This window comes from Pithys albifrons, chromosome 4, assembly GCF_047495875.1.
Source record: "Pithys albifrons albifrons isolate INPA30051 chromosome 4, PitAlb_v1, whole genome shotgun sequence".
Taxonomy (NCBI): Eukaryota; Metazoa; Chordata; class Aves; order Passeriformes; family Thamnophilidae; genus Pithys; species Pithys albifrons.
The window spans coordinates 24141414-24167127 of record NC_092461.1 but is presented as its reverse complement, the minus strand read 5'-3'; the positions used below and the strand labels follow the sequence as shown (position 1 = coordinate 24167127).

The 25714-nt window shown below is 35.4% G+C and overlaps 1 protein-coding gene across 1 annotated transcript in view; it reads right to left on the bottom strand.

The window, feature by feature from the left end:
* The window catches only part of ADCY2 (adenylate cyclase 2), a 213817-nt gene that overhangs the window by 31413 nt on the left and 156690 nt on the right, over nucleotides 1-25714 (bottom strand). Inside the window, exons 14-17 of the mRNA XM_071553661.1 lie at nucleotides 25024-25121; nucleotides 18739-18823; nucleotides 8452-8589; nucleotides 1699-1818 (exon numbers count right to left, since the gene is read on the bottom strand). Coding sequence (XP_071409762.1) covers nucleotides 1699-1818; nucleotides 8452-8589; nucleotides 18739-18823; nucleotides 25024-25121 — 441 coding nt within the window. The remainder of the gene's footprint in view (nucleotides 1-1698; nucleotides 1819-8451; nucleotides 8590-18738; nucleotides 18824-25023; nucleotides 25122-25714) is intronic.

Here is a 25714-nt window from a genome sequence, read left to right as displayed (position 1 = left end):
CCAGTGAAGACAGAGGAATTTTATTTCCAGATTAAAAAAAACACTATCAAAAGTGGTATCTCAAAAGGAATTTATAGCTTTTTTCCAAGCTAGAAGTTATGCAGTGTGTGAAGATGAAAAAAAATGTGTATTTGAGAGATGTTTTAAAGTTTTAAAAAACTTTAGCTAACCTAATATTTTCATTTATTATTCCTAGAAGTGAAATTTTAACATAATTTTTAATGTCAGTTTATCAAGGACAAAGTTTCATAGATGAAAGAATGTGTTTTAATCTTTTAAAAACTATATAAACCACAAATTGCTAGAAACGTGCCACTCATAAGAAGAGCTGACAAAGTTATACAAGAGAAAACAAAGAAGGCACACTCCACACACTGAATCCTAATAGAAAATATAATTTATGAAAACTATATTCTTCAGATGCTTGTTGGAGAACTTATTGGTAAAAAAGAGAACAACACCTTTCAAGATATTCAAAACTATAATAAGAAATAGCAAAAAAGATGACTAGAAAACCTGTTAACTAAAGAAGCAAACAAATATAAATAAGCATTAGAAAATCTATTTCTACGTGCTTGTGAGTGTGAACACATGCAGAGGACAGGAGAAGGGTTGCATAATTTCTTTGTCCAAAAGGATTACTTGATGTCAGTCCCAGAAGTAGATGAAGGCACCTATCCATACCTGGTTGCATCAAGTTAGCTAAATTTGAAAATGAGAAACAGAAACTAAAGCTCCACTATAACTTTACCAGAGAGATGATGAAAATCTGTAAGTGCTGCAGTTAGTGCAACCATTTTTCTTCCTGGAGAGTTCTGTACATAATTAACATCTTGCTTTTGTGTGCCTGAGACTGTTTAGTTTGACATAGTGAATAGCTGTTTCATTTAAGACACACTGTTTGGAAATCAGCATCCACCATTTTGGTAATGGTCTCATTATTTCACCATAGAAATAAAATAATCTCTTTTTTCCTTTTGCTGCCACAAGCTTATTCATCCAAAGTCTGTTGACCTATTTTGACACAATATACAGCTTGTTATGTTCAACTGCAGATCTTTTGTAATCGTTTTAAGAATCACTGCTCTCCAGGATACAGTTCCCGTTTTTTGCAGCAATGTCCTTCCCCCTCTTCTTGCAAGTGCCATTGTGCTTTTGTTCACAATAAGACACCTTCTTCAGATCAGTTCAGATTTTTTAAGTAATTTATAGTGGTACATAAGTATTTTATTTTCCTCCCTCTTACCCCACCTCTTAATCAAATTTGCAATGATGGAAGTGTGACAATCACAGATTTCACACTTAGTGATGTAAATGGTGAAGATTTTCATATCAGCCACTGGTCCTCATGAAACCTGCCTGCAGACCAACCTGACTTTCAGTGCACAGTCTGTTTTGCAGTCCCTGTGTGTTATCTTGATATCTTGTAATGTGTTGACATGGGTAAGCTACATTTCCTAGTTAGCATGCTGTTTCCTGCTTTTTTAATCTGACATTCATAAAACCCTCTATTTTCAGAAGTAACAACCTCCTTTAACTTCCCACTTACTTCAAATGCAGTTGCAGGTGACTGAAAAAAAAAATCAAGCTTTTACTGCAGTCTTAAAAACTGGTGGGTGTTTAACTTCAAGCAGATCTGGCAACAGTCAATTTAGTGTAATTGTTATAAACAAAGAAAAAAATGTAAAATGAACTTACCGGTAGGAAAAAACAGTTGTTTTGTATACACCACCGTGTCTGATTACTTGAATTAGGAAAACTTGCATTTGATGAATTAAGAACAGGGGGAAAAGCTATCACAGCATTATCCAGGAAAAACTAGGAATAAAACAACATATAATCCATTAGCTTGACAACTGTTTGAGGTCAGAATAGAGAATAGGAACAGAGAAGGAGAGAAAGCCTTGCCAATAATCATTTAACTTCAGTATTTCACTGCAAATTGAAATAGTAAAGGGAAAATGACATCACATGATTACTTGTTCACGCATCCTCAAACAAAAAAAAACCTTTTTAACCTTCATCGGACACTCTTCTATTTGAGTAAGACAAAGGACTCTTTGTTGTGTTACTTTCATATATTAGAAGCTCACACACACAAGAGACAAGAATGAAATAAATTCAATATGAGTAATTCCTGGGTTTACTTCAACTGAATGTCCTATTTAAACATAATTGTATAACATGAAAAACTCAATTATATTATATAAACATATATGCTACATATATATACGACTGCCAAACCAGACCCTAAAAAATGTTAGTAAACACAGATTTTTAAACACCCTCCTATAACTGATCTCAAAAGGCTCTAATGACTCGCTGGTGCATGAAGACATATGAACATCTGCCTCTTCTTGCAGGACATGTGGGTGAAATGCACACACTCTTGCTTATGCTACTTGCACACTCTCCTGCGAGGAGATGTGGGTGCTCTAGTTTTATGTGCACTTGTGCACACAACTCCCTGCAAACTGTGAATGCACAGGCTAAGGACACAGCACCCTGAGTTCATGCACAGACAAAACTGAGGTGTGGGTTCCTGCCTGTCACAGCCTGTGCTGTGCCCACTTACAGAGCTCTCAGTATCTGACTGGGAGTCTGCTCTTGCTGACTTGATGCCAGAGGGGTGACTTATAACAGTGTCAAACCAGATTTTGACACTCAGCTGCTTTCATTCATAACTCTGCCTCCTGCTACACATTTCCATGTTTCTTTTATACTTTTCACACTATTTCCCTCTTTACATCGGAATTTTTCCTGAAGTCGCTTGGTTACTTTTTCTTTTTCAGCCAGCTCATGCTGGCCTTCCTCTTTAACAGGAACAATTTCAGGCACAGGCCCTTCAAACAGCCTCAAGTATTTAATCCCCTGCCTGTCTCCAACTATTTAATAGCTGTTGTTAACAAGGGTACTTGCCAAGGGTCTCCACATCCCTCTAACAGTGTACATACTTTTTCTCTACAGGTGAAATAACTATTTACCTTCAGAATCCCACTCTACATATGTCCACAGAGCAAGAACTTATATAACATGAGGAACTAAGATGGAATTTTTATATATATAAAATTATATGTATAATATATATATTATACATATAATTTTATATATATAAAATTATATATATAAAATATATATATATAAAATTATATAGAAGTATTTTATTTTGGTTTTGAACTTTGTATAGGGCATTTCTGACCTATAAATGTTACCTATATACATAGAACACTATCTGAAATATGGTATATCAATGAATACGTTAATAGATATAAAAAGGGTAAAAAAGGATATGGAAATGTTGTCACCTCCCATGAGCTAAACATGAATGATATGTTTGTACTTGTCTTTCTTGTCTCTCATCAGTTATCTACATCTGCTCTGACGCTTTGAAGATATATATTGTTCTTCAACATAGTATATTTTGTAAGAGTCAGTTCAGTCCTACTAAGCAGTCACACCTACTCAAATGACTCAAGTGAAAGCGGTATTTTTATGAATACCAATATTTTCCAGGGAACATCTGAGCATGCTACCATTAAATTCTCATTTTAACTTCATATATTCTAGCAGCTTTTTCTTTTCTTGTGTTTGCATAATCTGTAACCCTTTGTTGTGAGTTTTGCCTCACATGACGACAATACCTGCTGTGCTGCTATTTCTTTCAATAGGAGCCATGTGGTGATAGACCCTCCCCTCAAAACAAGGGATAAGCAAGTTAGTGCATCTTTCTTATCTCACCAATATACATATCTCACTGAAAAAAAAAAGACGCCATATCTCTCACTAAGGTATGAAAGCACTTGAATGCCAAATGAATATCACAGCTTCCTTTGAAAAATGCCAGTTGGTCTGGCAGTTGAGTCAGGATTTTTATCCATATATCCCCACATGAAAGCCTCAAGAACAGTGTGGAGAAGCCCAGTTTCCGGTATCATTCCTCCTCTTCATTAAGCTTATAAGGAGAATGTTAAGCAGAGTACGGAATGCCAAGTACCTACCAAGTCTATAAAGCATTTTTTTAAAAAGGAAGAGGTGATGCTGAGATATCAGTTAGCTGGAAAAGGATAGTGAAGATTCAGAGAGTACTGCAATGCATTTAGCAGAATTTTGAGAGCATTTTCTTTCTGTCTTTGTATAATATTTCTTAGCTTCAAAGTGTTCATGCATTTGTGTTACTTGGTGTCCTGTGGCATGTCTCTTGTTAACGGTCAAAATGTACCAAATTCAAGTTGCTCAGTAATTTTGGGTTTTTTTATAAAAGCTTGTGTGCCAAGTGAAAATACAGAACTACCTTTGTGCCACCATGTATTCAGGTCCCAGCCTCTCTGTAGAGGCATCATGCAGTGGCAAACCACTGCCTTGTTCAAAGCTTTCACCAGCACCAGGTGAGAGAGACAAGGAGCTTACTGGGCCTTCACAGATTCAGATAACACCATGGTATTTGACAGACATGGAGAGATGCTCACTTATGGGTTCATCTTTGCTGGTCTGTGGAGCAAACTATCATGTGACAGCAAGACTCTGTCTCTCCCCACACACCATAACTGCTGCAAACATTATTTCAGAACAGTGTCTGATCTGCTAGTGCATCTCAGCTAATCTAGTGCATCTAGACTGATACTGATTTTTTAAATTTCTTAAATCATGTCTATAATCTGGAATAGATTTCTGATGCGGCCCTGAAAGTACCACTTAAGTGACATGACTGCAGCTGTGCATTGCCCATTCTCCTTCCAGTTCCCAGGCCAGGTGAATCTCCCTAGGCAGGGTCTGTTTATTCTTCTTAAAAGACGTGCATGCATTAGGCACCCTCCAAACCACTACGTGCTGTGGTGCCACATAATTACAGCATAACTGCCAAAGACCTTGCTTATTAAAAAGGTCAGCAACTGTATCAATGAGTTTGCTCCACTAAGTGGAAGGCACACTAAAGAAACCAACTTTCCACTATGAGAATGAAAGCAGCTTGCTTAATTATTTGTCATTATTTAAACATGGGATATAATTCACAACTAGAGACGGACAACACTTGCATCGTTTAAGGCAGCTCATGCTCAGAGACATACATTAACAATGGAGCAAAAATACTCAAACCTCTGTCAGTCCTCACATTCCTAAAGACATGTTCTTTAAGAGGAAACAGTCCTGTTGCTAAAAATACACTGGACAAAAAGACAAAGCAAGCCCTTCGAGGAGGGCCACAAAGACAATCAGAGGGCTGGAGCCCCTCTCCTGTGAAGAGACACTGAGGAACCTGGAATTGTTCAGCTTGGAAGAGAGATGGCTCCAGGGAGACCTTATAGCACCATCCAGTACCTAAAGGGTACCTCTAAGAAAGATGGGGACAAACTTTTTAGCAGGGTCTGTTGTGACAGGACGAGGGTAATGGTTTTAAACTAAAAGAGGGTAGTTTCAGACTAAACATAAAGAAAAAAAATTATGATGAGGATGATGAGGCACAGGAACAGGTTTCCCAGGAAGGTGGTGGATGCCCCATTGCTGGAAACAAAGCCAGGTTGGACAGGGCTCTGAGCAACCTGATCTAGTTGAAGATATCCACACCCATGGCTGAGGGGCTTGAATTCGATGACCTTTTAAGGTCCTTTTCAATCCAATCTACTCCATGATTCTATGATCCTGAATCTTAAAGCTGGTAGTTAGAGAACCTTCCTGGGACTTCCTGAGATCCTGTTGCTGTGCCAAGAACCATTCCTGCATTTGAATAAGAAGTCATTGAAACCAAGAGCTGTTACAGGATTCTCCCATCATGCTGTGTTCCTTGAAATCAAAAATCCCAGAAGATGGTAAGGTACAATCACTTAATGTATTGCATGCAGTCATTGGTTCAGCTTCCAAGTACTGACCCTTTGCATTCATGCAGTCCTACCATCTCCTTGAGATGTCTGGATTGTTCTCTGCAGGATACTTTTTCATGTTTGGTCTAAAGCTGGTTAGCTTGGCAAAAACAGTTTTTCTCAGCCACTGATTTTTGTCCTACTCTCTGTATAGCACCAGATCTAATGCTCACCCTTTCCCTTCAGCTAAGAAGTATTTGATACTAACATCACATTAGCTGACTTGCCTCCAATGATCATGACTATATACCTCTCAAATGTGAAGACTAGATTCTGATGTCTGCTGAAACAGCTAATTTGAAATAAAATTGCACCCCTATTTTTTCTAGTGTTCCTTGACCATGAAAACTGAGTTTTAATTGATATTGTGGTCTTAATTATGATTTATTAGGTGTGGAATGGTTAGACGCTTTTTATCTCCATTAAATCTTAATGGCTACATTTTGCCTTTTTCTACTGAAAGGGTTCATGGAAATAAATGCAGTTAATGGACTCTGCTATTAAGAACATGTTGCTTGGAGATATAATAATGATACTTCAGAGTCTCTCCCACAATTTGCTATTAATATTAAGGAAATGCAAATTTCACAATCATTTAAAGTCATTTTTGCTAGTCAAACTACTAAGGTTTAGTTTCAAGGGGAGAATTGTACTTAAAATTATCATCTCATGAATAACATGGAACGTGGTTATTTGTAACACTGTAACATTACTGATAAGGCACAAAGACTCTAAATACAACCTATTAGGTTTTACTATAACATTCAGTCCACCTAAATTGAACTTGAGCCAGTAAAATTAAAGCCTTTTTCTAAAAATGACATACTGAACAACTGCTCTTTTTTTTTTTTTTGCTAGAATGTCTTTTACTAGTTGAGGGCCAAATTTGAAGTGGGCTGTACACACCAGAACTTTAGTCTAAGCAAAAATCAGTTGCTGACCATATCTTCTGTTACAATTTTTAACTTAATAAATAACCATATGCTTGAACTCTAAATCAAAGTATTCTCTAAACACAAGTCGGTTCTTTCTTTTTTTCTTATTTATAGAGAAAGTCTAATCTGATCTTCATTTTACAAGTTACTCCATCTCTACGTTTTATTCTGTTGTATATACATACATTTTGTCTGGTTAAAGGTTATAATTCAAAAAAGCATATAGTCTTCAGCTGAGGATAAGAAATCATGGAGAATCAACAGCTTTTCACAATAGTTGTTCCCATTGCTAACTGCTTTCACTGCTGAAAAGTGAATTTATTTTCTCATTTCCAGCCACTGCTTCTTCTGAGTTTTTCCTCTATCAGCCTTATACACCCAATTTAATTCACTGAATTTTAAATTTTGAAAATGGAATTGGTTTTTGAGTCTAACTCCTCTTCTTCAAAAAAGCAAGAAAAAGAAAAAAACAGAAAACCAACAAAAACAAGACTAGGAAAATTTTAAAGTAAAAAGGGAGACAAGGTGCTACCAGAAATTTCAATTGTACGCATTTAAAAGCCCACATTACACAAAAAGCCCACATAAAGCCTTCAGATGAGTTTAGTACTTACTGCAACAAATGATTGACTAAGAGTCCCCCAAAATGTCATGGGAAAACAAAATAAAACAGTGTAGTTATTTTCAATCTCTCAGTCTTTTATGAACTTCAAAACAAAAGTAACAGCAACTCCAGGAAGAGGCTGGAGTTGCAATTTCAAAAGCACTAAAATGTGAATCTCATTCACTTGAAACATGACTATTACCTCTGTATTAATGTGGTAATGAAAAGATTACCTAGAAAAATATTAAGAGTTCCTATTTTGCAGATACAGAACTGAACTGGAACACCTTCACAGGTTTACAAATCAGCCTTAGCCAATGGGACGAAACAAAGGAAATTTTTTGATCCCATATGCTGCTTATCCCATGAGACAACACACTCTTGAGAATAAACAGGATCGCTAAGATTCATGCTTTAGGAAGACAATGGCAGATCTAAGCTATATTTGCTTCAGTTACAAAAGAATAATAGAATTACAAGGATTTTTCCTACTAGGAGAGAAAAGCACAGGTTGAAATGACTAAAGTAGACATAACAAATTTGTAGTTAATTATTTTTCAAGTTTTGATGTAACTTCGATTTTTTTTAATTTAAAGAAAAAGAATAGTATTGAAATCAATAATGTATAAATTATGATTATTTTAGAGGTGCGTGACAAACTAAACAGAGCTTCATTTGTTTTGTACAAAGTCTTCCACACATCCTTTGAGGGGATACTTCCTTCTTTCAACGATGTTCTGTTTTACTAAGCAATGCAGAGATGACCAAGGGACTTGTATAATTAAAACCTGGGATTTAATAATTTTCTATTTGTTATAAATAATATTTTTCTTTAAGATATTTAGCCAGGTTCTGAGCTCTTGTTGACCCTCCTGTTTGCAGAGGCCGCCATTACACTGTATGTTTTCTGTTGCTCTGCTTTACATTTCTGTCTCTGACAATCATTATCATATAGGTTCCTGGCATAGCCATGGGCCATAAACTTGACATCTAAACCAATACTGACTAACAACAACCAAAAAATCTTATAAGAAAAAAAATACCCCTTTTTCCTTACCATGTTGAATATAGCCATGGTTAATATTATAGCAGTGGTTGTCAATGTAAGAGTGATCCTTGGCCAAGGACGGTTTGCAATTATTCCAGATGATTTCAGGATCCACAATAACGAAGCTGATGCTTTCTTGCTACATTGCTAAGTGTAAACAGTATAAAAAAAAGAGAAAAAAATAGCTTTAGTATATTTATTTAGTATAAAAAAGGGTAGAATTAAGAAGGCTCAATATTGAGGGCAGCATTAATCTTGAAACACATGGAACTATTCAACTATTCTGGTCTCACAAGAATCACAGAAGACGATTATACATGAATTATAAGGTCAAATTCAGTTAAAGTATCTGCCATAATATCAATTCTGTTAAATAATTGTAATTTGTGAGTACCTTATTAAACATTTGATATATAAACATTTGATATATACTACTAATAATAGCAAATACAACGCTGACAGCAGTGCCACTACCTTTAATATCAGTAAAACTTACAAAAATTAACTGACCTGCCTTGCCTCAATTAGTAGCCTCTGGAAACTTCAAAATGTAAATAATGACTCTTCAAAGTTTTTGACAGAGAATAAAGGCTATATACATAGATACACCCCAGCAGCCCTCAAAATAGAAGATTTGCTGGGTTTTGCTTTCATTTGTTTGAAGTACTATTTGATAATTAAATTTTAAGTGAAAAATAACTAAGCAAAGCAAATCTGCCTTCCCTAAAACTGTCTAGAATGCAACAAAGCATTTCATACAACAACTGGACTCACATTGATCACAAAGAGAATAGAATTTTTTTTCTTATATAGTGACAAAAATAAACAATAAAAAACTGACTCATTTAATCTGCTTCTAAGAACACATTGCAAGGCCTCCATTCATACATGAATAGTGCCTGGAGGACAAGAAGCTCACACAGAATAAACAACAATTTGTGACACATCCAATAACTATTAATTCTCCCAAAATTTTAGCAATGAGCAGATAAAGTTGCCTAGAAGCATCTGGTGCCCTTTCAAAATGTCAAATTCAGTTATAGGGAAACCTCTGCAAAAAAGGTAATAAAATCTTAAGGAACACAACGGTCCCACAAAAGTAATTGCTTTTATCAACTTGTTTTCTCTATTTACTTAATATTATCAGATTGCTTAACATATTGTTTCAACTCAGCCACAGCAACCAGCACAGATACAAGCATAGGAAGCCTCAGAAAGGACAACACAAGCACTGAAAACTACCAAACATAGGACTTAATTTACAGCACTGATCTATTAGTTTAGGTTCAATAGCTGTGGCACATCTTGCTAAATTACACTACTACCCAACACATATGATGTATTTTGTATGAAGGTCTTTGTCATAGTACATGTAACTATTTCCCTCTTAATTATACACTATTTGAACAAGTCCACTACATATGCAGATTTTTTTCATATATCGTTTCTTTTTATGACAGGGAGTTTTGCATACTGGATTGGACAGATTCTGGGTTCAGTTTCTGGAAGGTCAAAACAATAATTGGAATCTCAAGGATGGACAAAGAAAAGGCAAAAACCAGGCAGTTTTATATACACATTACTCTTTCATATTATAAAAACACAAATACATGAACTCAGAGGACCTGCATTTCCTACTCAAAAGCCTTTTTAAACTTCCAAACCTTGTTCTTCATCCCTATGTACATAGCAAACTTCCAGAAAATGTAAATACATATGTAAATTTTAGAAAAGTTTTGTCCTCCTTCCCACTTTAATACAAAAGCAGAAAGCCTTGATTGCTGCTGTTGCTACAGAAGGGGAGTGCTCCAATGATGCAGGGAATGGATCTGTGTGAAAATGAATCATTCAGTTACCTGTCTAGTCTGCCTAAAATCTAATGAGTCAAGGAGCGCGGATTTACAGCAAATTAAAACTGTCATGAAATCGTGCCTTAAATTACTCTTTGCCTTTATTATAGCTCACCTGGAGCTTTATTACAACTTCACCTACATTGTTCTGTGTAATTTCTTGTAAATTTAGAAGCAACTGTGATAGTTTAAACAGATTAAGGACAAAAGTAGGCAAGTACACCAAGAAAGTATAAGGAATATAAAATATAGGTAAAGCTGTTCACTGTGTTCTTTTTGAATTACATTACAGGGAGCTATATTGTGCAGGAAAATTTTTTAGGGTAAGAATTTCCAAGAAAACAAGCTAATGATGAAAATAAATTATCTGGTCTAAACCAGGTATGTTTTACTAGGAATTTCAGTAGTTTTAGGTAAACTGTACATAAACTTCCCTTACAGGATGCCCTCCAGACTAAGGCTGTTTTCTGCCTAGAAGGATGGTGGGCTGGCACAGGACAGTTAATTTTGCAATGGAGCAGAGAGAAACTTGGGATTGTGTAAACATTATGGTATATTTTAAAGGCATTGTAGGTATGTGGGAAAACTTCCATGATGTTTAGGGAATAGGGCACAGGAGAGCAAGAGGCAGAAATCTCTGTTGAAGTCCAATATCTAAATACACAAATGTCGGTGTCAAATAATGACAACTTTTCAAAATTTTCTACTTTTACATCAATATTTCCAATTGTTAAATTTGAACTTTCTTCAGTTTTTAAAGTAATAATTGAAAAAAATTACAGTACAGAACTGCTGAGATTACTTAGTAATGTCCTTGCTGATAACAGAATTTTTTTCTGGTAACTGCCTTTGCTTTCCAAGTACCTGGAAAGCAGGTACAGACATAGAAATCCTCTATACCACACTTCCTTGCAATAATTCTAAACTTTGCTTACAAGATTTTTGATTAACATCACCTGACTTTGCTAATGGATTTTAGCAAGGAGGAACTAATTGCACTGAATTTTTATATCTCCTTAAAAGCTGTTTTTCTGCGACAGTTGGAAAATAAAAAGCAACTTTATCACCGAGAAAAAGTCTGGAGAACAACATAGATTTCAACATAGATTTCAGGAAACAGTCATTGTGATTAATCAATAAAGGTAGTCCATTCTTCCCACTGCTATTGATAAAATTACAGATACTGCTGGCTCTGACCTGAAGAAAATTGTGAGTGATGTCAGAGGGCAACTTCAAAAATGAAGATGTAGATAGTTATTTCCACTTGTCAAACAGAAACATACCAGAGCTCAGTGATGTATTTCTTACCAGGCTGTTAAATGCACAGCTATGATTTCTAGAGGTGAACGACCACTGTTTATTTGGTATATCTGTCATGTCCACTGAGTTTGTTAAGCCAATGAGGGTCCTGAAAGGAAAATCTGTGACAAAACCCTAAAAATCTTTAAGCCATTGAGTAGACATTCCTTGGAAAACATGAAAGAATACATTGTTGAAGAGTATTATCTATGTGAATTAATAGATTTGCAGAACTTTGTTTCACTTTTGAGCAGTCCAAATCCAGAACATACGTAGTACCACAGCAGCAGTTCACTACTGCTGCAAATTCGGGGAACCTCTGGAAGCAGAACTGGAGTGGTGGGGTGATCATTAAATTCAGACTTTTAATAGCACTGGCAGATTGTGCAGCTTTATTTTGCTGATTAAATAGCTTACATCATACACTACTTCTTGTACATGTTATGTCTCCTTTGCAATTTTCTGAATTAAGCAGAGAATGAGATTAAAGGAAGAAAGTAATCATTTCTTGAAAGCATGAAAGTAGGATAAGACATCAGATCTCAGTAGCATTAGATTCTGTGTTTATTCTAAGTGGAGCTGGCAGAAAATGGTTCAATGTTTACCATTTGCCAACTAGAAATAATAGGTATTTGTAGTATGAGAGGTGACTAAGGTATTACCTTTTCATCTGAACATGTTAAATCTGATATGACAGCTCAGCATGATAGTGAGTAATAACTTATATTGAATATTCAGAACATTAAAATGTATCCTGTGTTGTCTTTCTACACACAAAAACCTACTTCAGCATTTGGTAAAATAAATGCTCTTTCTGGGTGAGATCAAGGAACTGGTGAGAGAATAAATTGTGACAGGTATGTTGTGGAAGAAAGACAGTGTCGCAAGAGCTGTCACATTTCTTCACATGCTAGCTGAGGTTGGAACATCTTCAGTGATGACCCCTTACTTAGAGAAAGCCAGTGAATCCCATTTTCTATTCATTTGGCATTCAAACATGACTTGATATTTAACCAATACTGATATTACACAGAACGAAATCAAGAGAAACAAAATCCAGATTTTTTCATGTGTTTGTTTTCACTCAGACTTAAGAAGACACCGAAGGTCAAACCCAAAGAACTCACTGACAGTAGACCTAAGCTTCTTCAAGGGGGATTTTGCTATACAGACATAAGCTTTTACTTTACACATTTCTTAGCGGTCCTAATGTTGATAAAAAGGATCAAAGTCCTTCTAAAATGAGTACTGTAACACCAAGCTTTCGAACTCCATTTTGAGACCTGTAAATCTAAGCCAGGCACTTCGAGTCATACAGAATGCGTACAGGTGAAAAGTCTACTCAACTGATATTTTTCATGGAACTGGATGGACAAAATCTAGAATTCTGGATAAAGAAATAACAGCAAAAAATAAAGTTGGTATCACAATTTTAATTTCATCATATTATATAATAATGTTATTATTATATATGTCTCCATATAATAATGTTAATTATACTTTACAAAGTGTCACATTAAAATGGCCACATGGTTTGTTTCAACTGTGTCACTCAAAGTAAAGAACATGTCTATAAGCTGCATAAATATAACTTTAGACAGTCAGAATTCAGTCTTGGCACTTCCTGTGGTGCTCTCTTCATTCAATAAAATGTACAGTCACTGTGTGATATGCTACTTTAAGGTAAAACGTTCTTAGTTCCTCCCATCAATATTTTTCTATTTCACAGGAAATATTTAAAGAGCTACTGGTTTTGAGAAGAATCAAATCTGAATGATTTTTTAAAGACAATGCTCAGGGCTTGGAACTAGAGGAAGAAGTTCCAAATGCTACGTTTTACATTGACCAAGTCTTGATCTCCAAGTGAGACACCATCATCCAAAAACTGTCTCACAAAACAGGAACCCTGATCTGTGATCATATTGCAGTACTAACACATCATGAATATGAACTTTCAGGTGACATGTTAAAAACCTTGAAAACAATCTGGATGCTCTTTGCTTTTTTCCTTTTTTAATTAATCATAGGAAAAAATGTTTGCATACTAGACCGTTGGTATAAGGAAGAACACTTGGATATCTTTTTACTCGAAAGCAACTTAGTCTCATCTTGGGCAAAGATATTAAAGGCAGCATTGTTGGATTTTAAAAATATTCAAAATGAGAACTTATTAGAGAAACAGACATAAGAAACTTAGTGACCAAGATAGGCAAGTTCTTCAGCTGGTCACAAACACGTAATGTCATAAACATATAACTGAAGAAGTTGAGTAAGTAGGAGGATTTTTGTTTTTATTGACATCAGGACACTTTCAACATTCTTGAAGTCTGAACATAGTAGTTAATGGTGATGGATTTGCTGTACTTCTGCCTGTGCTAGAAGTTCATCAGAATGACTTTTAGATTCGATGAACCTCTTTCCTGGACACTGCTCTAGGTGCCAAAGTGCTTCTCTAGGTTCTCCCTGCCTTTCCCATCCCTGTTTTAACTTTAATTTACAAGCAAAGCCTTACTATTGAAGAGACTAAGGGGCCTAGATCTTTGATCTGTATTGGCATTAAGAAACACTCACATCAGAGATAAAATTCCTGGTCAAAAATAATTTCCAAGCAGTGCTGCTAGTTCAATTAGTCTTTTCTTTCCTTGAAGAACTTTTAAATACCTTAAATGTATACAGTTTTTCTGACTGTTAAGTACCAATGCCAATTGCTTTAGAGTAAAATACAATCTCAGCAAAAGAAAAAAAAAGGTAATGATTGTGTTTCACTCTGTGCAGTGGTGTGGTTTAAACAACATGCTGTCTCCATAAGGGACAGGCTGCTCATGTACTGGATGCACTGTGTAAGATGTTCTGGTGACCTCAAAACAGAGCATCTTTCTCAATGGTGAAGCCAGTTATTTTCTGATGTTTATTTTGTTGGTATTGTGTTCTGCTAATTGCATGGCTCAATTGAGTATTTAAGAGAGACTATAAACATGTTCAGATGAGATGATATTAATTCTATCCTCCCTGTTAGCAGTTAAACAGGTTTGCAAGTTATAAACATATACAGCAAGAATCCATTTTACATTAATGGAAAATAACTGGTACACAGAATATGTTCCATCACTTAAGTGCACGCATGTCCCAGGTAATGCAAAGATTTTTGAGACAACATTTGAATCAATGCTCAAGAAAAATCTGCTTGAGACTAGTACTTCTTTGGCTGGCTACCTCAGCTACCCCAGAGACCTTTCCTTTACATGCTTAGTGTGGTTTTTTCCTATTAATTGCAATACATTTTCTCATGTATCGTTTAGGTAACCAGATGTCTGCTTCCTTGCATTCACTTCAGGAGGTAATCCACAGCTAACAGTTGCCAGGTCTGAGACATTTCACACTCATTCTATGAACTTGTCCCTACCTTAAGAAGACAAAGGGGAGATAGAAAATATATGAGCTAAAGGACCATCACTGTCCTATTTCTCCATGTAATTTGGGATGGAAAGTTCTCAAGAAAAATTCAGAGAAAATACTCCAAATTAATAAAAAAGAAGAGAATATATTTAAAATGTGAAACTATAAACCAGAAAGTACCTTTACCAAAAAGACTCATAATCTTAAGATTTAACCCTAAATACTGTGATTATCTAAAAAACTTAGAAAAAATACATTAGCACAAAACAGTAATTAGAATATAAAAAATATAAATTCCTTTCAAGTTTCAGGATATGTCATTTTAGCTAGGACTGAGGATGGTTCAATGCCTATAGCCCAAGATTGGCAGGGGATGAGACACCACAAAGGCAAGCTCTGGAAGTCTGTAATCTTATTTGAGCTACAACTGACATTGTTTGATGGAAAAATTCCTGTTCTTCTTTAATGGCTGATATCATCACTCCACATCAGATTGAGCTGGACCACACCAGTGCTGCTAAACAGTAGAATCAATTAAAAACCAACTCAGAGTGAAAGAGTGAGCATAAATCTCCTCTTACAATATTGTAATTAAATGCCATAAGAGTTAGTAATTTTAGCATTACAGTCTGAATTGCTTTTTTCTTTTGCCAATGAAATGAAAATCATAGAGAGAAACTTGTCAATGTTGGGTTTTGTGTGACTTACTCTGTGGTGGTGGCAGCCATTTATAATCAGTGGAGATGAGAGGGCACTGCCAAAGTACTGAGACAAGCACATAGTGCAGTGACAGCCAAGGGTCCTAACCTGAACTTAGATTTTGCTGTCTTTATAGGCACTCCAGGTCCCACTCTATAAATCTTGCCAACAGTCCTGTAAATATTTGACTACTACTGCAAGTTATGTACCAGGTGCATGGGCTAAGGTTGGTGGTAGGGCCTGATCCTGGCCAGGCACCCTGGGGAACAGCAGGGCAAGAAAGAGACAGCATTCTTGGGCAGAGAGAGGAGGAGGGAACAAAAAGAGAGAAACAGCAGAGAGAACACCAAGGTTGGAGAAGGTACTCTGTGCTGGAGCCACTTCAGCCGACGGAGGACACATACTGAAGCAGGTGAAGTTCCTGAAGGAACTGCAGCCTGTGGAGATGCTAAGATGGAGCAGGATGAAATTGTGAATGGAAGGACTAGCAGACAGAAAGGCCTATGTACCAACCCCTCTCCACCCGCAACTGTGTTGCCTGATGGGACGTAGAGGACTCTGAAGCAAAGGAGTGAAGCTGAATTTGGGATAGGAGGGAGTAATGGTGCAGCTTTAATGTTTGGTTTTGTTTATTACTACATAAATAGATTTTACTTGGCAATAAATTAAATTTATTTTCCCCAAGTTGAGTCTCCTTTGTCTACGACAGCAATTGGTCAGTGATCTCCCTGCCTTATCTTAAGCCATGAGCTTTGTCATCATGGTTTCCTACCCCATCCTTTTGAGTGAGGCAGAGTGAGTGAACAGCTGGGTGGGTGTGTGCCCATAGCCAGGGCTAATCCACCACAGTTCATCTGTCAGGATCAGTCAGGCCCAAAAAATTCTCAAGTTTTTTGGTGCATTTATAGAAGAGAGATATTTGGTGACTTTGAACTCTAATTATGTGCAGATGCATGTACACACGAGAACACCCACATTTATAACATGTCTTCTGCAAGGGAATCCAAAATGTACCTCTTTAGAAAAACAGGTGTGAAGAACATCCACTGGCAAAAACATCCCCAAACAAACCCAAATTAAATCAGCATTGAGACTGCTTTCTGTTAACATTGACACTGTAGAGTGAAAACTCAGATATCGATACTTATATGCTTTGAAAATTTAGACTTTTTCTTCTATAAAGAAAACATTTACAGTTATGGGTCAGATACTGCAGTGGATATGCTACTGAAATATAATGTAGGGTGCCACTGTGGTTAAAGCTGCAAAATAATACCTGGATTTTGACAAGAAGGAAGAAATTTTAGAAAGAGGACAAAGGAAAGGAAAACCTACTGCCTTTTTTGTTAGCTGCCTCTCATCCATCATTTTTACAGAACTAAATGCATGCTCATGAAGGAAAAGCAGCATAGTATCAACTATGGTCATAACTTGCTGAAAGGCTTAGCAGCATGGCTTGGGTATTAGAACAGCTGAGCTCATAAAGACATAAACATATGTCTTCATTGGAACTCCTCTGCAATTTATCTAGGTTAGAACAAGTCAACAGAAATGCAATAATAGGTCCCCATTTCTGGGAACTATTTACAATACTTATATAAACATGGGAAAAAAGGCATTGAACGTAGGTATTGGATATTATTCAAGTGGCCCAAATCCTCAAGTCTGCCTTGGCATATTTGCTTAGCCATCCCTTTAAATCCAGAAAAATATGTTTGTGTTCCTCCTAAGTAACACTATAAATAGAAGCCCCAGGAGACTGTGTGTCTTGACAGTATTTCATTAGCACCTCTTCTACCTACAGGAGAATGGCTGGCTTTTCCTTGAAGGATTTTTTTTAAATTTGCTAATTCAACGGCAGTACACTGACATCACCATTTTATTCTTAAGTCAATAACAAAGAGCAATCAAGTATGACATTACATGAGAATTAATTTTGCTGTTAAGTAATAACAATACCTCTCAAACCTCTCTTCAATGATTAAAAATATTTTAAAATATTGTTTCATTATATCTCAGATTAGTTCTTGAGCAGTGACAGCATCTCTAACTTATTGGAAAGACAACTAAAATGTACATTAATTATATTTTCTTAAAAACATGTCCTGGTTAATTACAAATCTCACAAGAGAAGAGGGAGAAATTATAAAATCCTACTTCCTCTGTTTCTTCCTTTAACTATCTTTTCTTACTGTTTTACTGCATAGTGAAGTAATTGTCTTTCCCATGTGCATATTTTGCTTTTTTATAAAAGATATTTCTGTTTTCTGTATGGGAACTTGTGGAAACACAGAGAAGGAGAAGTGGGAATTAAGTGACAAGTATACAGATAGCTTTATTTCAGCTTACATGCCAAATTCAGATCGCATTCACTTTCTTACAAATCCTGAGACTCCTTGTTCTAGATGGAGTTATATGCTGGACCTATTTGAGAATAACTGAAAGGAGGACAATAATACTCAGAAATTCCATTGTGAAATGCTGAAAGGTTTACTCAAACCTTGAATTAAATTAAATTCTCAAATTCAGCATAATAGTGTGTGCACTAATAGGTATTACAGTAACACCTGGAGTGCTCAATGGCCAAATTAGAAATTTACTGTGACATTTTTATATCCCAGACTAAATTGTTATGGTGAAATATCCTCTAAACTCGGAAAATGGTCTTACACAATACTTAAACAAATACACAGTCCCCCAAATTAAAGCGTTCATAGGATGAGTCATCTCCTGTAAGGAAAATAGCAAGAAATTTTAAAAAGGCAATCAATCAAACAATAATGAAAACCTCTCAGAGGATCCAGCATCATAGGGGAAAGAGATAATCAATGTAGACACAGACAACCACTGCAATGGCATTTTCTGGTTTTCAGATAAATGAGGACATTTTACAGAAAATTAACATGGACAAAACAATTCCTGCAGAAGCCTGAGCATGCAAGCCTTTCTCCTTTAAGTGGTAGTCTGCAAAGGCAGAGTAACTTGGCAAAATTAGAACATGTTATTGAAAAGAAACCATCAACTAATGGATTAAATTTCCTTGAATACCTACCAAAAGCTGTCCAGCAAAACAGATAAACAAAATGAAGGAAAGCAAGAGAAATGCAGCCCCAAATGAAATTCCAAGAATAGATGTTCTAGAAGAAAAGGAAAAGACACATTAATTTTTCTCTTGCACATTCATAACATGACCTTTTTTGTCTACAATATTGATGATATGAAAAATTATTATGCGCAAGTTGCAACTTCAAAACATTAGCACCACAGAGAAACAAGTCAAATCCTTACTGGAATGACAGGCATTTCTCTGTCATTTGCTCAATTCAGGAATACTTCAGTTCATATTACCTATGACTTTGCAAGGCTATTACCATGAGATAATTTCTACACATATAATTTAAATGACAGAGTATATTAGCAGTAGCAATGTTTTGCTCTGTTTTGACTTTAGGAAGTCTTTGTTAAAGATTCTTAGTGCTCTAGTTTTATATTGTTGATTTTATAATAATTTAAGAGTCCAATATATATACAAAATAAACTTGCTGGCAGTGTACATTCACCTCTAAAAAGCAGAAAATATCATGGGACACTGATACCTGGTTTTCAGTGTCCTGCAGCTAGAACCTCTGATATCTGTGATGCTGCAATGTCTCAGACAGCAAGGGCCCTAATATAGTGACAGCTATGTCATGAATGGTCAGATTTGACTGGAGGGCCAGTCTCATTCTGAAGTATTGGAGGACATGATAGGAAGGAAAAGTAAACACCATGAAGAAAAGAAGAACCACAACAGACTTCAAATAGGGAAAAAAAAAAGAGTAATCTATACTCTTCTTGAAATCATCCTTACTCAGTGTTCTAGTTCATCTTTATCTCATGTGTTATAAACAGGAAGGTCTAGCCAAAATAGCATCCCTGGGCATTCAGTAAACAGAAATAGGGATGCAGTAACAATCTGTGAATTAATTCATTCAGCAAATGTGAAAATCTGCCTATATGAATACCACAGTAGAGCATAATTGCTCCATCAGGCCCCATACAAGAGCTTCTTAGCACATCTGCCCAGGGAAAGCTGCAGTGGAACCTAATTATGTTAAATGAATGCCAAGAGGAGACCAGAAGCTCTGGATCAACTGAATTGTTTAAGGAAGGGAATTAGATGCTGCCATGAAGTCCTTCACCTGAGTACCTGCCCTCAGTTTTAACCACAGATTTGACACTTTTACAGAATTAAAAAAATATATCTCAACTCCTTTGAACATCAGCAAATATCTTACTGTATCAAGCCTTATATGCCAGAAATATTGGCATGTCATTTTAGAAATAAGTTCTATATCCCTTTCATTTCCATAAAACTGTAATACATATTTTGTTTGCGCCTCCATAATATTATGATTCAGAATTGAATTACACTATTAATACAAGCACACATCTCTGTTCTTTAAAGATCCCATGTGAATTCGAATGTATACATTTTTAAAACTATAATACTAAAAATCTAGAACTATATGAATCAATTTCCTTAGGTGACATACAATAATTGGAAAACGTTTTGGTCTGTTTTAACAACAATGTTATAGAAGCTATTTTCAGGAAAGAACAAAAAAGCATTAACATCACCAACCAATTTGATGCCATTAAAAGCATTTTGGAGAATAATTGATGAGCTTCCCTGCCAATCACTCAGGGAACTTTTTATACGTTAAGTATCAATCATCACATTTTGGGCTGACGTGCCAAGTGGATGAAAAACAAAAAAGTGGCAATTCACATTATATATTAATCTTGAAATAATATTTCTATTAACAGTTATTTGAAAATCATTATTACTTATGAAAACCAAATCTCAGGTGGACTGAGATAGCACAATATGTAAAACTAGCCTCCACTCTTTAGGAACTTAAAATCTAGTAAGCAAGAGAAGAGATGAAAGGAAAAAAAAAAGAACAACAACCAAACTAGAAAGAAAACCTGTTAGAAAACTAACACTTTCAAAGTTCATATATGCATAAACACTTCCAATCATATATATCCTTCAGTAACATTCAAGGAACCAATCCTCTACTTCAAACTATTGCTATTCTTTCTCTGATATAAAGGGTACAAAAAGGAGCCTGCACACCTTAAAAAGCAATTAAACACAAGAACAGCCTTATTAATCAAGTTTGGGGTGCATCCTCTTAGGAGAAATGACGATGTTTGTGAGAGAAATTGTAGAGCAAGGGAAACAAAATTAACATGGCATAAAGAGAGCTTATGCAAAAAGTACTTAATCTCCCAGGCAACAGGCAAGAACAAAAGGTCTTTGTAGCTGTTTTACATAATCAATGATGTTCTTGAGGAGACACAAGAAAAAGAATTACACAGCAAGGTGAGCGGGGCAAAGAGGAAGGAACTGAGGATAACAAAATGAAAAAGTGGTATCTTAGAATCCAGATTTGAGTGGTGAAAACAGCCTAAAGTAAGTCATATTTTTGTTTCCTACAGCCCATACTTTTCTGGGAACAGTAGGAGTACTCTTTTAGTTAAGCTAAAAAAAAATGGTTTCATGCTGCTCCTAGAAGGAAAGAAGTGGGCTGAAAATGCTACAAAGGGAAGCAAAATACTAAAAATTCAGCTCCACCATAAACAAGCCTTGCTTGAGGCAATAACCACAGGAAATCCATAACATGCATTTATTTTTTTTTTGGTCACTGGAACATTATAAAACCAGTATAGGTCTTTACAGTAAACTGAGCTTGCTTTTGTTCTGTAGCATTATCAACTGCATTGCCCAGGTCACCAAATACATTGCATTGACAGATTCAGGCAAACTAGTCAGAAGAGCACCTGAAATCACATCAGTCAGATAACTTTTTACCTGCCTCTTCTATGCTTCAAGGAATGACCTCACTTCGGTTCTCTGCTGCCCCATCAGGAACTCTGACAGGAGAACCTTTGATCACAACCCATGGTGGGACAGTTTAACATTCAGGAGACAGTATAAGAACTTTTCAGGCTTCAGATAGTTCCATTCCTAAACAATTTATGGTCTTGGCTACCCTCCTCATATTTTTCTTGTTTCATCAGCAAATATCTGTTTTGAATTTTTATCAGGTGGCACGGGATTGGAAAAAATTGTATTTATACATACTTAGATCTTGTTGGCAACATTTTAGCTGAAGAATAAAAATTTATTTATGAAGGTAAAGATAGTGAAAAATGCAGAAAAGAATGTATTTCTTCTACAATTTCATAAACTTTATGAAAATATGTGACTTGCAGCACATATCTCTTAGTAGCATGTAGAATTTCCTTAGCTTGCCATGTAATTAATGTCCATGTTTTGAACTATAGGACTGCAAACTCTCTTGAAATGATGAAATCATAATTAAGACCTTGCAAATGACAATGATATAAGGCAATACTACATTCAGACTCTCTTTATATCTAAACATAGCTATTTCTTTCTTAACTCGACTAAGTGCTTTCACTAAGCCATTGAAGGATTCAATAGCTATGGAGATGGCATGGTAATTTCAGTATTGAAACAAGTATCAGTTGAGTGTTCTAACCCCACTTGAGCTGTGGTTTTGGTTATGTTTAAGTATTTTTTTGTTTGGTTGGTTTTTTAAATCAGATATAGCAGAAAGATAGCTAGTAATGGTGGGGGTTTAAGTACTACCTTTTTATGAAAAAATTCAGCTGTGCTTGATTGGAAATACTATGGTAAGGCCTCCTAACCACATCCCTGGGTAGAACTAGATGATTGTTTGGCATAACTCAGGATGAAAGGACACAGTTTCTTGAACACAGCAGTCTCAGCGAGTGAAGACTCATGAAGAATCTTAAATGCAACCCCTATAAATCCCTTACTTGAGTAGCACAAGAAGTACCTCCTCTTCAACAGAAATATTACTTTCGTCAATTCACCAGTTTGCATTTCAAAAAACCCAACACTACCAATTCCACGTTAATTGACTTTTCACTTAAATAAAGAATATAGGGTTGCCATGAATTACTAGAGATATTTTTCTCACTTGATAAACCAAGAATGCTAGAGAGCCACTGAAGGCCTGTTGCAAGGGAATGTAATAACAAGATTTGCTTTCATTTTAATGACACAATAAAGATCTATTCCTCATCATATATTTCACCCCAAAATATTGTTTACTTGATTAAATTTTTAGTTACCAATTTAAGTAAAGTTTATTATTCAAACACCTCATCAGTTTACTGACCCTGGAAAAATTAAAATATTAATAAATTATTTCAGCCTGGAAATAAATGTCTTGTGATCTTGAAGATATTAGTACTTGCAACTTGCTGGATTTTATTCAACATCAAATATCTTCAAATCTACTTTTAAGTAGCAGGTGGCATGCCTGCACAGAAATCAGTGGTATTACCTACTGCAAAACCAGATTAATGGAAAAGTGAATCAATAAAACCCAATGACAGATGTAGTTCTTCTCCCTGTCTTCATTAGATCACCATTTAAAAATCCCATAGATCTTTTGGAAGAAAATAAAAAGGCTAGACAGAATTTTAGTAGGAAATAACATCTGCAGCATTGTAGTACATTCAATTTATGCTACATTTGTGATAGCTACCTACACTGTTAATTTTCAACCTTTTTTTTTTTTAATTTGCTGTGCTCTTAGTTTTCCAGCAAAGATGCAGGTGCCTGTATAATACCCTGACTTTCTATCTTCCATTTTTGCAACCAGTAAAATAATACACAGACTACTTGAAGCTGAATATCATACATGTTAGTAATACCTGATTTCACACTTTTGCTTTTACAATTTAATACACAGTCCTATAAAAGGATCATAAGACATCTAACATGTTGTTAATGAAAATGTTGAAGCATATGTACCTTTTGCTCTGATGTGACAAAGAGATCATGTATATCTGCATGTGTTTTTACAAGTTGGAGAATGCTTTTCTTAAAACTCCTTAGAGTTCAGTGATAACCTGATATTTTTAAGGAGCTACACAATTGGTTTCAGTGACATAGTAAGGATAGAGTAAAATGAGCATCTTACTATGTGTATGATAGATGTATGATAGATTAATGTTCATGAATGAAATCAAAACCTAAAAAGAGATTCAGACATCATATTGCGGGAAGGCAGTATTGAGATTCATCTTTGGCTTTTGGGATATCACAAACAATGAATTTCCCTGAATTAACTCCCACACTTATCAAAATATGGTTTGAGCTGGTGAGATAAAATTTACCATGCATTCTAATTTCGTATTTTTCAATAGTAGCACCCAAAATCAGACTGAACCATGAACTAGATACAGATGAATTCTTGGAGGAGTGTCCCTTGATGGCTTGTGTCTCTGTTTTAGAAATTAGCTAGGAACCTGTTTGCTGTAACATCTGAACAGAAGTCCATAAAAATTTTATGCATGTTATAAAAGAAATCTGCAGCATGGAAAGTCATTTTAAAATGACCTAACAGTTCTTCTGGCTTTGAATTAAAATGTGAGTAAATACTACAGAACAAGACCCATCAATCAACTATGGTTATAAAAAATACTCCTGACAATGCTGTACGGGAGAAAAGACTATGAATTAAGAATACTGTACCACAGGGAATATACAGTATTTGTTTCAAAAACAATTTCTATAAAACAGGTATCAACTTTCCACTATGTAAACAACCTACAGAAAAACTCCATTTTAAGAAGTCTAATAAAACATTCCTTCTTAGAGCTATCTTCCAGTTTTCAGTATGTCTAGAATATGCACAGAAAGAAAGATAGCTGATTTATATTCACAAATATAAATCTGCTCATAATAAATAGCTGCTGATGAAAATAATTATTCCAGAAATGGATCCTAACATTCTAAAATTAATTTTTAAAATACACACATATGAATATTAATGATGTTTTCATGCTTAATAGAGCAGTATTATCACATTCTTATGTTAAATACATTTATTTATCACAGTTCCAACTCTGAAATCCATTTTGTGCAGCTTCAACGTCCAACTGTCACACATTTTACATATAATTTTAGTTGCACAAACTTCTAGCTTATATTACTTTTTTTACACATATGAATTTAATTCCTGTCATCATCATCACATTTTGGAATGCAAAGGAAAAAACTAAAATGAACGAAGAATTCATACTAACGTTTGGCACAACACTACTGACAGTGTTTATAATTAGAAACAAGCCTAACTTTGAAGATGGGATGAAATCCTCAGTCTTCTCTGTTCAATATAATTTCTACAAACTGACCTCTGTAATCTGAAAGTTCCAAAAGTTTTTAATTTTTTAACACTAATGAGCAAATATACGTAGGAATGAGTACATGCTAAATATCACTTACTTTGGCAAAACCAGAATCTGTACAACAAAAATGCAGAAGAATATGAGACAGGCGCAAGTCACATAATACTTAAATGCAGGCAGAGTAGTTGCTCGATACTAGAATGAAAAAAAATCAAATGTTATAAACACAATTGCTAAAGCAGATAAAATATCACCCAACTGAAACTTCAACTCAAACATGCACATATGCATAGGCAGTCTTTAGCAACAGTAAATTTCCTGTTCTTCACTGGCTTCACATCCATTCACCTAGGGTGAGGGATTATCAGGCATAGTATTGAATCTTTTTGCTTCTTGAAGAACAACCATATCAAACAGTTTTAACTTGTCCTTGCATTGAACAGACTGTCCCAAATTCATCACAAAAAGTTTCATTAACAAACAAACAAACTTAAAATATTTAAAAAATATTTTTAGGAATGGCCAACCATTCTTAATAGATTGCAAGATTCTTTGTCATTCATTCCTCAAACTGATTTTCAATTGTTGATAATGAATGGGCTGAAACAACTATAGAAAACGCAACAGTCGTTTAAACAGGAAATTTCTGAGCACAAATGTAGCAAATTGTAAACTGTGCTACAGAGCATAGCTAGCAATCACACTGATATTTACTGGTCCTATATTATTACTTCAATTAAAATATTTTATGTCTGTGTTAAAAGGCCTCTTATGTCCACTGATACTAC